Raw genomic sequence first — 15,741 nt, 5'->3', positions numbered from 1 at the left:
TTTATTAATAAAATAATTCATATGAGCTTATAGATTTATATTTACATATATATATTTATATCTATGAAATTGATCCTTAGAGAATTTAGGATTTCATATAAATAGTTTTTATTATTTTTGTGAGGTGCAAAAATGGGGTATAAATTATCTATAAATTATTTGTGGAATTTTGCGTGTGTACCTTATTAAGAATTTGGTTATTACACTTAAGCCCTTGCATTTTTCCTTCACATATTTTTTATTGTGAAATTGTTTATATAGTATTATTTTAATTTATATGCCTGAATTTTTGATTGAATGAATCATTAAACCAAGCTCAAATCGGTATGCATAATGTTTTATCATATTGTAAGCCTTACATAAAATTTTATGACTGAGAGCTATTGTAATAAACTAGAAATCACTTTGCTTCAAGTCGCATATATGATTTATTGGTAGACTATTTTTCATTCACTTTATTGGTACTGCCGGGGCAAAATGAATTTTTCATGGACCTTATTTTTTCAATTTGCATTCGTTAACCCTCACGATAGTGAACGACTTGGACAGTATTTTATTATTTGTTTGTTTGCCTAGGAGAAATTCATTAGTGCATTGCGATGAATTTTGGTTGTGAAGATCCATTTTTGCTGCATGGTACCAATTTCTGTTAGATTTATTTGAAAATTATATATATTCTTACATGTTAATGCTTCAGGTAAATTTTTTCTTAGTTGATAGAAGATTTTTTGGCCAACTTTTGTTAGTTTACTAGCATTTTAAGGTTATGGCTAAATTTCCCGTCATTAACTGCGCTTGATTTCTGATTCAGTGCCTGTTAGTGGTGGGTGGTGGTGGCGAACTTTGAAAAATTGATAGTACCCTACTTAGACATAAATATCTTTTTCTCTTATATAGATAGGCCTTAATGGCAGACAATTTTTTCATGCTGAAGTATATTCTGGGAAATATATTTTTTAGTGATTCAGCAGCTGTGTTACTGGGTTTGGATGGTCTTGGTCATCCATAATTAGGAACGAGGACTCGTAAAGCCGACCCCAATAATTGGTAACGAATGATGATAATGCTGACCGCGAATGGTAAATTCTGCTTTTAGTGGGACCTAAAATAGAGCATACACAAAAATATTCTTAACTTCATTCTTTTGGCAATGTAATTTGTTGTACCGCAAAATGAGTAGAATTGTTGTAGGCAACTTTAAGAACTTCCTTTATCTTTTTATTTCAATTACTTTAAGAACTTCCATTTCCATTTTCTTCAAGCCAAGGTTTTGGAAGTTGCCAAATGCTTGGAAGAAATTTGAATGTTAAAAGAGTTGAGATCTATGAAGTATGAAAGAAGAAAATGATAAAATGTGGTTTTCTTGCTCTATTTTTTGGATAAGAAGCTTCTTTTTCACTTTACATGCTTGTTAGAAGTGAGGAGGTTGAGTTACTTCTTATTTTCCATAAATTTTGAAAATTTCTAGAACATGTACCTTAACAATAACTACTTTTCCCAAGTTATTATCTTTCAAACCTAATTTCTGGAACATAATGACCTTCTAAATTCTCTTTAGTTAAAAAAATTAATCCTTGATTTACTTTATTTTCCAGCTTTATTAACTTCCAAAGTTATATATATATTTTTTGGGATGACCTTTCATTAAAGCTGCTAGTTTCTCTGTTTTCACTGACAGCAGTCGATATTTAATTAATAGTGATATGTGGTACGATCATGTGTGATTGGGTTGCTGCTTCTTATAATGGTTGACTTATTGAGATATAATAATGTTGTGGTAGCTAAAATTTGTTGTTCTTCAATTATCAACAATGGAGAGTTAATACGAGTGCATAAAAAAAGCAAGTGCTGCATTTTTAGTTGCAACCTGAAAATTTTTGCTTTGCATCTTGAAAAATTCTTTTGATTGGTGAAAGCACATACAAATCTATTTTATTGCATGCTTTTCAATGCATTATTTATTCATTTCTGTTCACATTACAATTGTTGGCAATTTCTTGATTTTATGCAAAAATATTTTTCTTATATTGTGTTGCATGCTTGTGTTTTGATGCATAATTTTATGTTCATTTGCAAGCCTGTGTTTGAGATTATGCTCGAACAATTTCATTGTCTGAAAATTTATTGTTTTCTTTCTTTTTCTTTTTTTTTTTTTGGGTTCAAAGTATTGGAAAAACTTTGATAGTATTATTTATTTCAGCCTCTTGAAGAGGTGCTGTAAGTAGGGAATCCTGTCATACATGTCAATTGAATAAATGCATATTATAGGTCATAGCTTAGCAAATACAATTCCTAGCTATTTACATGGCAATGCGCTAGAAACAGAACATCACACATTTTTGTCACTGTGTTATAGCTCATAACACACAGTGCACACAATTGACAGTGTCCACCCGCCGTTCTATTACATGACCCGTTTGATCTTGGTGTAGAACGTGTTGATGGCGTGTCCAAAGCATTTGCCTATTCATTTGTAGCGGTTAAGTACACGAATCCAGCTATCTACGGCTCGAATGAGGATTTATTTTTGCCAGAATTTTTTATTACTTGCTTTTGCTCCTTTGTTGGCCCATAAACAATAGTTTATACAATGAAGCGCTGTAATGGAAGCCAGCCAGCCTTATTTATCATGGTGTGTGTATCTCCTTGATGGTTGTTGTCGTGTGTAGAATGTCTGAGCATGCAGAGATTGCTTCACTTAACATGTAGAATTTAGTTCATCCATGGCATTACATTTATGCCTGGGTTCATATTCTCACACAAGGAGCGTTCCTCTTTCAGCAATTTTCACCTTATTTTTGAATAAATATTACCATGTTATCATAAAATTATCAAGTGTATCATCTATTTTTAAGTGATTGCGTGTATTTTTTTTTTTGCCCTACATCTTATTGGAGCTTTAACCAATGGCGCGATTCGGGTTGATATCGTGAATGTTGTTATACATTTTGCTTTATTAATGTTGAATAGTCAAGTTGTCCAGCACTTCGTTAGCTTGTGACTAAGATGAGTGTGTTATTTCTTTGGTCGCATTGTGATTTGGGAGGGTATCATCTGAATAGAGCTGATTGATAATCTGGGTTTTCATAAGTAACTATATTTAAATAGCTCTCTCTTCCTCCTATTATAACGATGTTGACCAAGTAGGTCAAGCTTCAGCGGAGACTTATATTTATAATTTTGCTGTGGGGTACATTTGCTCAAACTGGGCAATGCGTTGAAATTTTATCTAGCTCTGCCAAATGGCCATACAAGGGCCTATTATACTCTACTTGCTTAGGTGCGACTATCTTTTGTAACTTCTAATGGAGTGCAGTTCCGGGAGCTATGAGCATCAAGTGAGGTTGTTGGATGTCCATAGAGGTAAAAAACCTCTATGAATTTCTTCGCTAGCTGGTAGCATTGTGATACAAGAGTTAACCCAAACCACGACTCAAATGACACATTTTTTATTGTTGCAATCAAGAAAGTACAATGACGACTCTTTGACGGAACAACATAGACATGTAAAACAGAAAACAACAAATAAATAAGACAGGACTTATGAAAGAGATAACACAATGACATGAATGACTCTCTCTAATGATGAGGGACAATTCCAGTAAGGATAATGCTAGAGCGGTAGTGTTGGTAGTCCACTAGTGGAAGTCCAAGAAATCTGGTGGCTGCTGGGAGGATCCAGATAGGTGACAGGTTGCCGTTGGGGTGGGGCGGCGGTCGCTAGAAGGGAGCCGGAGTAGGCAACAGTGCCGGCGATAGCTGGGAAAGGAGCGGGGGACCTGGGGGCTACTGCGAAAGAGGGTTGACAGGCTGTTGGAAGGGAGTTGGAAGGGAATTGGAAGGGGTGGGTGCAGGGTCAGCGGCCGGCGGGACGGGTCCGGAGCGACGACAATGACTAGAAGGAACTGGAGATGGCAAGCAATGCGAGATACACACCGCCTTGGTGAGATACAAGCTGAAGCACCACTACGTCGAAGGATACAAACTCAAATGAGGGAAAATCGTCTTTCAATGATTAAGGCAAAACCACCAGGAGGATCACCTGGAACAAGAAAAATCAACAAGCAAAAAAATGTCTTGACCTAAGAAAATAACAAGCATAAATAGGGGAGGAAGGGAGCACCATAAAGGAAAGATCTTGAGAAGGAAAGAGGTGAAGAGTGGAAGAAATGCAACGACTAGGAGGAGGTAGGCGCGCGACAATGGCTAGGAGGAGGCATAAGATTAGGGCACGGTGTGGGGGGTGAGGCGAGTGAAGTATGCGATGCAGGATAGAGAGTTGGGCGAGCGATTAAAATGAATCGACATTTTAATACCCCGTAATGGAGCAATGTCACGCCCAACCTGATGGTCGTGGATTTGGACCGCTCGTGTCAATCCCTCGGGGTTGGGGGAGGTTTAGCATCATTTGTCAAAGCTTTCGGTTCCTTGTAGTAGGGAGTAAAGTTCACGACATTGAATGTTGCTGGAATTTTGGAGTCTCCTGACAGGTCAATTTTCTATGTGTTGTCGTTCAGTTTTTTTAAAATGCAGAAAGGTCCACCGACTATGGGCTTGAGTTTTCTGTAAGCTCATACAAGAAATCGTTCATTCTTTAGGCAGATCCACACGAGATCACTTTCTTGGAATATTATCTTTTTCTTGGACTTGTTTGCTTGGGTTTGATATTTGTGGTTTTGCTTAGAAATAGCTTTCCCAACTTCCTCGTGGCGTTGCTAAATTTGGTAAACACGTTTTGTAGCATCCTTGCTGATTTTTGCTGGGGGTAGAAGTGGGACCAACTAAAGGGGGTGATTGGATTGCGGCCGTACATTATTTTGAAAGGCGTTTCTTGTGGTCTTGCCTATTGATTTATTGTAGACAAATTCAGCTTGAGTGGGAATGAGATCCAACTGATTGATTTTTTTTCCTTACGAAACATCGAAGAAGATTCCCAAGGCTCCTATTAACAACTTCGGTTCTCCCATCCGTCTGAGGGTGTGTTGTAGAGGTAAATTTGAGCTTAATGCCTAATTTGTTCCAGAGGGTTTGCCAGAAGTGGCTCAAGAATTTTACGTCTTGATCCGAAATAATATTCCCGGGAATGCCGTGAAGCCGAACGAATTTATGGAAGTATAAATCGACAATATGAGATGCATCTAACATTCGGTGGCAGGTGAAATGCGCCATCTTAAAGAAACAGTCAACTACCATTATAGAGTCCTTATCCTCTATTTGTGTGGTAGTTCTATGACATAGTACATGCGGACATCTACCCAAGGCGATTCAGGGACCAATAAAGATGTGTGTAATCCAGTATTTTTGCCGCGTGTTTTGGTGATATGACAAATTTAACATTGTCGGACGTCTTCACATCTCGTGTTAGTTTGGGCCAAAAAAATATTCTCATGAGTGTGAGAGTTTTATCTTTGCCAAAATGGTCGACCAATTCGCCACTATGGTTCTCCTGGATGATAGCTTCTTGTAGCGAGCATCGGGGAACATATAATTTAGGACTGCTCGTGAGGCTTCTCTCGACACTGTTCCCAGATTTTTTGAAAGTTTTCATCGGTCTCATGTAAGTCTTTACAACTTTGAAGCCTACTACGTGCCTGTGCACGATGTGAGCAGGAGGTGACTATAGCTCGAAGCTTTTGAGATGCGGGTATGGTTTCCGACTTTGTGTTTGAGTACAAATTGGAAGGATGCTAAAAATTTTGCCCAGGTAGCATGATGCCCTTTTAGTTTATTTTGACTGTTTAGAAATTTTAGAGCTTCATGATCCGCGAAGAGGGTGAATTAGTTTGTGAGTAGGTAGCGACTTCAGTGATCTAGAGCTCTAACAATGACATAAAATTTTTTGTCGTTTGTGGAATATTGATGTTGATTCTTCTTTATTTTGTTACTGAAATAAGCAATAGGGTGACCACCTTGAGCCCTTTTAGTTTATTTTGAATGTTTAGAAATTTTAGAGCTTCATGATCCGCGAAGAGCGTAAACTAGTCTGTGAGTATGTAGTGACTTCAGTGTTCTAGAGCTCTAACAATGATATAAAATTCTTTGTCGCTTAGAGAATATTTACATCGATTCTCGTTTATTTTGCTACTGAAATAAGCAATAGGGTGACACATCTTTACTTAGTACAACGTCGATGCATATGCCGGAAGCGTCACACTCGACCTCGAATGGTTGGTTGAAATTATGTAAGGCAAGAATTGAAGCTTAAGTGACATTTTCCTTCAAGATATCGAAGCTAGTCTGGGCTGTGACCACTCATACAAATTCTTTTCGTTTCAACAACTTTGTGAGGGGGACAATGATAGTGCTAAAGTGGCGAACAAATCTTCAGTAGAAGGTGGCTAGCCCCAAAAATTGTCGTAGCTCGGCCAAAAATTGTGGCGCGGTCTAGCTTATGATTACCTCGATTTTTGTTGGGTCCATTTGTATCTCCGTGCTAGACACAATGTAGCCCAAAAAACAGATTTAGTTTGTGAGGAATTGACACTTTTTGGGATTGACATACAGTTGTTCGGATCGTAAGATCACAAATATCGCCTTTAGGTGTTTTAGATGGTCTTCTTCCGATTTACTATAAAGCAAAATATCATCAAAGTAGACTACCACAAATTTTGTGAGCTCGAAAGACTTGATTCATTAGGCCATGAAGGTGCTAGGAGCGTTGGACAGTCCGAAATGCATGTCTGTCCATTCATAAAGGTCATCTTGTGTCTTCAAGGTAGACTTCCACTCGTCTCCCGGTTGCATTCTTAGCTGATGATAACCACTTCGTAGGTCAATTTTTGAGAAGACGGCGTCATACAACTGATCTAAAAGATTGTCGAGTCGCTATATGGGGAAGCAATATTTGATTGTAATTTTGTTTTTGGTACAATTGTCCATGCACTTTCGTCAGGGGTCATCTTTCTTGGGTACTATGAGGACGGGGACGACAGGTGAACTAGTGCTTTCATGTACCAATCCTCTCTTAACAAGATCCTGCACCTGTTGTTGGAGTTCGTCATACTCTATGGGTCGCAATCGATAGGCATGTCTATTTGATAGTATCGACCCTGATATGAGGTCGATGACATGTTGGATGTCCCGTAGTGGAGGTAACTTGTTTGGGAGATCGTCGGTCATGACTCTTGAAAATCATGTATGAGTGATTAAAGTTGTGTGTGTATCTCATTATCTTTGTCGGTACCTTCTAGGAGGACCAGATCTAGTACCATCGATGCATCGTGAACTGATTGCAGGAAGGTGGTCGGTGAGATCAATGCATTTTGGTGTCAATCGTAGCCCTCACATATTTTACAGGCAATAACATGATGTGTTTTCCATCATTCTTGAATGTATTGGTGTTCTTGAAGTCGTCATGCTATGCTTTTCGGTCGAATTGCCATGGTCTCCCAATAAGAATGTGACATGCGTCCATAGGGACGACATCACACCAAAATTTCTCTTGTAGCTGATTGCCGATGGAGATTTCTGCCAAGCATTGTAGATCGACACGAATCTCATTCTCCTTTTTTATCCAGGAGTGAGAGCAAGTTTTGGATGTTTTTGTGTGGCTAAATCTAACTTCTTGACCATTAGGGTGAAGGCGACGTTTTCACAACTACCGTGATCAATGATTAAACTGCAGATTTTGCCTTCGACTATGCATGTAGTACGAAAGATGTTGTGTTGTAGTCAAGAAGGCTCTCTTTCGGGTTCAGATTGGAGGACCCTTCATATGACTAATAGTTTGCCTTCATTTCTGGAGAGGGGCAGTGTTTCATCCAAACCATCCTCAGATCGGGCTTCCTCGACTTGCTCGACTTCCTCAACGATGCCTTCTTCCGCAAGTGAGGCAGCGCAGGTGGTGGGACAATTAGCAGTGATGTGGCCATACCCGTGCCACCTAAAACATTTTCATGCAGGAATTGTTCTGGAGGAATTTCCTCTTTTAGCTTTCGTGACGCTCTCGGTGGCTTTGGTACTTCCTGGTAGTGACTTGCCAGGTTTCGACATGGTCTTATTGGTTGTTGTGATTTGAGGTGATGGTTTGTATGTCGACTGCTGGCATAAGGAGTTTTGGGATTTGGCTTGTTTGTGTTGTCGTTTCACTTTCAATGCGATGGTCTAGACATCGTTTAGCTCCCAAAACAGTTGGAGTTGGACAATGTTACTGATGACAGGTTTTAAATCTCTGAGATAGCGGGCGATTGTGTGCTCCTTTTGTTCGACTAGGTCGCACTTCATCTTTTGATGATTGAATCGTGTCATGAATTTCTCGACTGAGAGGTCACACTGCTGTAGGTCGTGGAGCCAGAGGACTATGTTCTGGCAATAATGAGGCGGCATGTATTTTTTTGCATAGCCTTCTTCATTTTTGCCCATTTAATGATCTTGTCATCTCGTCATGTTGTCGTTGTCGTTGCAAGTTGTCCCACTATAACGACACGCTTTTCTTTAGTTTGACAGCGACAAGCTTAACCCTTTTGTCCTCGGGTACCTCCTCGTAGTCAAAGATGAATTCGATCGTTTGCACCCAGTTGATGAAGTCCTCGGGGTCCATGCTTCCGTCGAATTCTGGTAGGTTAGTTTTGATGCCAAAATCTCAACGGGTGTCGAACGTCTGCTCCTGATGTGGTCTCCTGTGATAGTGAATGCCAAAAAGACTTGGGCGATATTCTTCATTACTGATGTCATCACGGTGAAACTGGTTTAGGTTATCATCTCGATCTCCTCTTCAACCCTCGAGAGTAACGTCGCCTTGAGTCTCGTCGTCCATCTCAGTCAATCATTATTGTAAGCGACGAATCTCACGTTATATTTCTTCTCAGGTTGGTTCCGATGCATATGGATGTGGCGACATGATTGGAAGCCTTTCGGGAATGAGATGAGAGAAGGAATGAGGAGAAGACAAGAAGAGAAGGAACGAAAGGAATAGGAGAAGAAGAGAAAGAATAGAGAATGGTGGATTGGGTGGGGGGCGATGCTTGAGATCCTTAGTGTAGACTAGGGTTGAGCTAGCTTTGATATCAATTGATACCGGAGTTAACCCAAACTACTACTCGAATTACACATTTTTTATTCTTGCAATCAAGGAAGTGCAATGACGACTCTTTGACGGAACAACACAACTATGTAAAACATGAAATGATAAATTAATAAGATAGGAATAATAAAAGAGATAACACAATGATAGGAACGACCATCTCTAATGAAGCGGGACGGTTTCAGTAAGGATAATGCTGGAGCGGTAGTGCTGGTGGCTACTGGGAGGATCCAGATAGGTGACGTGTCGCTGCTAGGGATGGTCAGTGGCTGCTGGAGGGAGCCGGAGTAGGCAATAGTGCTGGCAGCAGCTAGGAAGGGTGTGGGGGACCTGGTGGCTGCTAGGAGGGCCGACAGGCTGTTGGAAGGTGGTCAGAGGAGGCAGGTTGCTGCTGGAAGGGAACTGGAAGGGGTGGCAGCAGGCTGACAGGACGGGTCCGGAGCGACGGGCGGTGACTAGAAGGCATTGGAGATGACAAACGGAGCGGGGATACACGCCACCTTGGCGAGATACAGCTAAAGCACCGTTACGCCGAAGGATAAAACCTCAAATGAGGGAAAACCGCCAGGAGGATCACCTGGAACAGGAAAAATCAGCAAGCAAAAAACTGTCTTGACCTATGAAAATAACAAAAGCCTAAATAGGGGAGGAAGGGAAGACCACAAAAAGAACTTGAGAAGGAAAGAGGTGAAAAGTGAAAGGAATGCAACGGCTAAGAGGAGGGAGGTGCACAACAATGTCTAGGAGGAGGCATAAGATCAGGGCACCGGCTGGGGGTGGGAGTGTGCGATGCGATTTGGAGAGTATGGCGAGCGATTCAAATGAATCAGCATTTTAATGCCGTGGACAGGTCCGGTTCAATAGTTGGACCGGATCAATGTAACGCCCGGCTAATGGGCATGGATTTGGACGACCCACGTCACATTGGAGTTACTTTCAATACTTTGCGTTTTTTTTAATACATTTCATCATTATTTTCACCACTTTTCATGTCCATTTTTTTCATTTTTTTTTGTATTCAATGTTTTCTTCATTTTATTTGCAAGATGACTGGGCTGTGACCAAGCAATGATAGATGAGGCTGTTATTTTTCTTCCGAGTGTGGGAACTAGGGAGTTATCTCTACTGTACACTAATGTTCTCTCACCAAGACACTTTTTTCATTGTTCTAATAATTGGACAGAACGCCTTATACCACAAAAATTTCTAACTTAGTAAGAGCTCAAATTTCTGACCTTTACATTTTAAACGAGTACCACCGGAGCTCGAGCTCATTGGCTCATTGATGGGCAAGTTGAGGGCTATAGAAATGCTATAATTAAGATGGATGCTTGCTATAATTATAAAGGATGTATCAAAAAGTGGTTATATTAGAGAAATTGTGGGAATACTTTTGAAATATAACATATTAGAAGAGAGATTTAACTGCTCGGCATGTTTAATGGATGGTAGAAACCTGCATGAATATTATGAGTTGATGGGATTGATATGGATGGATTACGAAGGAAATGGAGCAGAAGTATTATAACATTACAAGAAGTTAGTGGAGGAATGAATTTTCAAAATAAATTGAGCACTTTGTTGTACACATTAAAAAAATGAATGGTGAATTATAATTTACATGGTGAACTCAAATATATTTTGATTATGAGAGAGCTACGTTTTGAACTTGGATCTTCTTTGGCTCTCTTAGAGCTCGGTCTTCTTTTTTTTTTTTTTTTTCTGAATTTCAATTTTTTGTACCTACTTTGGCTGTCCTTATTCCTTACTATTCTGTTGGGCTTGTGGTTATGCAGGTGTTACTCATGATGAAATCATCCAGAAGATTTCCAATTATTTTGAGAATTATCAGATAACATTAAAACAAGGAGATTTGTCTACAGAAAAGAAGCTGTCGGTCATAAAAAAGCTTTATGACTGTGAGATGTGGTTGCTGGCTCAATTCAATGTCCCACAATTTTGTTCTCTTGGTCATGGAATTTTCTATGATTTTTTAGAAAAATATAGTTCCATTCTTCCTCCTGAAATGCTTTCATTTCTTTGTAAAGAACATTTTCAGGAATCTTCTTTGGAAGCTTGTCTAAATCAACAGCAACTAGCTGTTATGCTATCACAAGCTGAGGGAAATTCAGTTGCTAAAGCTGATGCATCTGATTTTGATATTTTCTCACTACTCAAAAAGCAATTCCCTACAGCTAGCTTCCGTATGGTTGGCGTGAATCCTCAAAAAAGCCTGGAAAACCTCATTAATCAACGCAAAGAGAGTGGCAATTCTAGCTGTATTCTGTTCTCTGCATGTTTGCTTGGGGACCAGCGGACTCGGAACTTACTGGCATGCAAAGAAAACTCTTCCCTGTATATGGGAAAGATGGAGTCTGAAGTTGCTCAGCAAAATACTTTTAGAAAAACCTCAAAGGAGGCGGTGGAATGTTTGTTGAAGGCACCTATGCTGGCAGATCTGTTATATTGGTCTCACTGGGATCTTCTATATGCTCCATCACTCGGACCACTTACAGAATTTTTATTAAGTAAAGTAAACTATAAAAACTTGTTATGTATTGCCACAGTTGATGGAAAATTTGTTAGAATTGATCATACTGCAACTGTTGATGAATTTCTGGAAGCTTTCGTTCAGTGTTCATCATTGCGTACAGCATTAAAACTTTTATCATTACTTTGTCGGTACGGGGGAACATGCAATGCACCTCTTGCTCTTCTAAAATGCTATGCTCAAAAAGCAGTCGATGTAATTATACAAAATTCCGTAGATTCAGTAGGAAAAGATGCGGATGAGCAAAATTTTATTCCAGGGCAAATTGTTCTTAATGCACGCTCATGTTGTAGCAGTGTTCTAGCTGATGGTATTAAGGATTATAATGAACTCTGTAAGCATGGTACATTATTCAAAGTCAATGATGCAATTTCTAATATATCAAGGATAATATTAGAGTGCCTTCAATACCTTCCATCTGAATTCCGAGGTTTCGCAGCAGAAATTTTCCTTTCGGGACTTCGGTCTGTTACAAAACAAACTCCTGTTGTCATATTGAGTCAATGCAACAAAATCGAGGAACGAATCATGCTTCATGACATTGGAATATCACTTGGTGTTACTGAGTGGGTGACAGATTACCATCAGTTTAGCTCTTCAACTGTTCTTAGCTCTGTGCCATTTAAACCTTTAGAACAGTTGTCAAGCCCTTTTTGTTTGGCATCAGGTCTTGATCACAGCAATTTAATAAAAGTTTCTGAGGTTTCTGCTTCTGAAAATCAGATGGTTACTCTTGGAAAAATAGGTGATACTTTAGTTGTGGATGCCAATAATCAATTTTCATCTGGAGTTATTGATGAAAGTCGAGATCTTTGTGAAGAAACTGCGACGAGAATTAAAATTTCTGAAGGTCGAGTTCATGATGCAGCTGCTATTGTTGAATCGATTAGACGGGAGGAATTTGGGCTGAGCTCCAATTTAAATAATAGCGAGGACTGGTTGCTAAAGAAGCAGCATGCTCGCCTTGGAAGAGCTTTGCATTGTCTTTCACAGGAATTGTATTCACAAGATTCTCATTTTATTCTTGAACTTGTAATGTTCTAATATGGTTTCTTCATAAATGTGCACAAGCCTTTTAGTTTGCAGTCATATTTTTTTGGAAGATTTTTATGCATACCACTCAATTCTTTTATATTTATATTTCTAACACCTATACATATTTTACTTGCATATCACCTTAACTATGCAGGAAAAAGTATATTTCATTTTTTTTAGGTTAAAATGATGGTATGTTTGACGCAATATAAAGTTTTGGGTGGTAGAAATCTATTAAAGTTTAGGTGTTAGATATGCAAATTCATACGAATTTGGTGGTATGGATGTAGATGCCCCTATTTTTTATAGATTTTTTCTGATGTCTTTTTTGTTCATTGTTGACAGGCAGAAACTAGATGCTATTCTGCAAACTAAGGAAATAACTTTTTGATTCACCTTCATACAGTTTTTCCTTATCAAGATAATTTAGCCTTGTGCTTGTTATGATACAGGGCTTGATTTTTCTGATCATCACTACTTTTTTTAAGGCTCATGATATGAAAACTATTAATATCTTTGAATGACAATTTAGCACAAATAATGATTAGATTCTGATGTTGATATATGACTGGCCTTGTTATTTTTTGATTCACTCTACAAATCTTTTAGTCATACATTATATCAGCTTTCGAAGTTCCATTAATTTATTTGCTTTTATTATCTGAACCCAAAAATGGTTGTATTATATTTTTCTCTCTTGTTAGGATAGAATTTTACGCTGGAAACAACTGAAATTGTTTAAATAATTGTCTGCAGTAACATTATTTATTATGAGATACCTTGCCTCGTTTTTTTCCATTTATCTGTTTGTCTGATTTTTGTGCTAGGTACAAAATGCTGATGATAACATATACCCGGATAATGTCGAACCTGAATTAGTATTTATTCTTCATGAGAAGGGTATTGTTGTTTTAAACAATGAACTCGGTTTCTGTGCTGAGAATATCAGGGCACTTTGTGATGTTGGAAACTCAACTAAGAAAGGATCAAGTGGAGGATATATAGGAAAAAAAGGCATTGGCTTCAAGTCCGTTTTCCGGGTACTTTTTTTATATTTTTGCTACGGTTCTGTTTTTATTTGCTTGCAATTATGTAAAACTAATGAGTGTGTATTGCAAAAAATTGTTTTTTTCCCTTTTAGTAAATGCAACAAGAACAAAATGAACAAATGCTAATCACTTGATTTTTATTTTTTTTTGGATGCCGACTGAATGTCATTATTGTTTTGGTATACTCTTTTTCGGCTTTACGCCTTACCGTTAAGGATTTACTGGAAAAACATACATTAGCCAACATGATTGTTGACCTCATTTTTAGTGAGGTCTTGGTTTCTTTCTCCTCGAGCCTAGGATCTAGCATTAGGACTTTCCTATTGACTATTATAGAGGACTAGTAACAGAACCCCCTTCACGTATGACTTCAAACACTTTTTGACTCATTTTTGTGAAAAACCTCACATGTGATTCCAAACACTTAACTCTTAGTTGTAAGGACTAAGAACCAACATGTGGAGGGCCCAAGAATGAGTTTTTATAGGATTTAAAAGGCTTTCGACCTTGAATGACCTACTCACACAAATCCACTGCACCGCACGCGAGGTTAAACTCAAATTAGCTCGATCATCGACAAACAGTGCAAACGATGGATGACCCCGGATGACGGAACGGGCCGCGTGAGCACGTCCGAGACGTTAATTTTACCCAAGGAGGAAACCCATATTGACATGGCTTCACGCGTGAACAAACGACATGAAAATCAATGCTCATAAAAATTTAATTAAAGGAGGCTAGTTCAGGCTCAGCCCGGGTTCAATTTGGGCTAAACACGACCCAATTGTACCAGGTTGGGCCAATAACACGATTCATAATTTCAAGTTTCAAATTTCAAATAAATCGTCCAATCTTGCCTTAATGGAGTTTAATTAGGAGCAATTATTTGCCAAATGAAGTTCCTCCACAAATGGAAATCTTCCTCCCGCCCAATGTCATTTATCATTCTCTCCCGGTATACAAAATTGCACAGGTAGTCGAACTCTTGGGATTCGGCCCCCTCTCTTCTCCCATTCGGCTCCCTCTCCACCGAAATTCAGTTCTCCCGCACTCGCTTGATCGGACTCCCTCTCGTACTTTCCCAAAAACACTCACCTGCATCGCCTGCAACACAACTTTCTTGCCCAACTCCCTCTTCCCTGAGATTGAACTTCCTCACTTCTCTCACTCGACTCCCAGCCGCTCACCTCCTTCTCCTCCCCACGCCGAATCCTCTCTCTCAGCCGATCGACTGATCCGACTCATCTCCCTCTCTCGACCGAAGACCGAACGCCCCCACTTCCTCCTCTTTGCTAAAACCCTTGCTGGAGCTCGGGCCATTGACAAGGTAACAACGGGATTGCGTCTTGCAGGGAGCAACAAATCTCTCACCTCCTTTCCCTCTGCTCCTGTCCGAAATCTTCAACGAGGTGGTGACCTTTTTTCCTCTCTCATGCTTTATTTTCCTTTCTTTTGTTGCACTTATCCTGTGAATCCTTTATGTCTTACAATGATTTGCTTAATCTGGATTTAGGTCAAAACAAAGGGGTAAAGGATTCACATACATACCACACAATTTTTATATTTTCACATACCTAATACCTAAACTTCACAATTTTTTTTTACACACATGCCACACTATCTATGCATGAACTGGTAAAATTCACTGTTTAAAAATTAAATTGGTGGACTTTTTTATGTGATACGGATGAAAATGGTTGTGTAAATGTATAAAGTAATTTTTAGATGTTGTATTTGTAAATACATAAGACTTAAGTGGTTTGTATGTGAATCTATCTAGTTGAGCTGAATTGAATGAACTTGCCTTCGTAAATCTTGTTACAAAATAGTTCCAAATCTCTACAAGTCCTTTTCAAATCCTGCTATTGAAGAGCTCAAAAGTTTGTTAAAAACTGCAGAAATTCGGCTGCTAAATAACCCCCTTCAATACCACCCAGTACACAGGTCAAATCAGCCATGAATCACCTCTTGAAGCCCTTCACAAAGTTGTTGGAATCGTGCAGTTAGACAGCTCCTGGAAAGCCTCGAAACTTGTTAACGCCCTCACTGTTTTTGGCTCTTTTAGACTTGCCTTTTTGAGATTG

The 15,741-nt window shown here is 39.1% G+C and overlaps 1 protein-coding gene across 1 annotated transcript in view; it reads left to right on the top strand.

Moving 5' to 3' along the window:
• LOC110022648 overlaps nt 1–15,741 on the top strand; it is an 89,152-nt gene that overhangs the window by 14,695 nt on the left and 58,716 nt on the right. Inside the window, exons 6-7 of the mRNA XM_020721696.1 lie at nt 10,819–12,605; nt 13,436–13,648. Of these exons, the coding sequence (XP_020577355.1) occupies nt 10,819–12,605; nt 13,436–13,648 (2,000 nt within the window). The remainder of the gene's footprint in view (nt 1–10,818; nt 12,606–13,435; nt 13,649–15,741) is intronic.

Source organism: Phalaenopsis equestris, unplaced genomic scaffold (assembly GCF_001263595.1).
Source record: "Phalaenopsis equestris unplaced genomic scaffold, ASM126359v1 Scaffold000202, whole genome shotgun sequence".
NCBI classification, from domain to species: domain Eukaryota; kingdom Viridiplantae; phylum Streptophyta; class Magnoliopsida; order Asparagales; family Orchidaceae; genus Phalaenopsis; species Phalaenopsis equestris.
The sequence above is the reverse complement of the archived record's forward strand: the minus strand, read 5'-3'. Positions and strand labels throughout refer to the sequence as shown.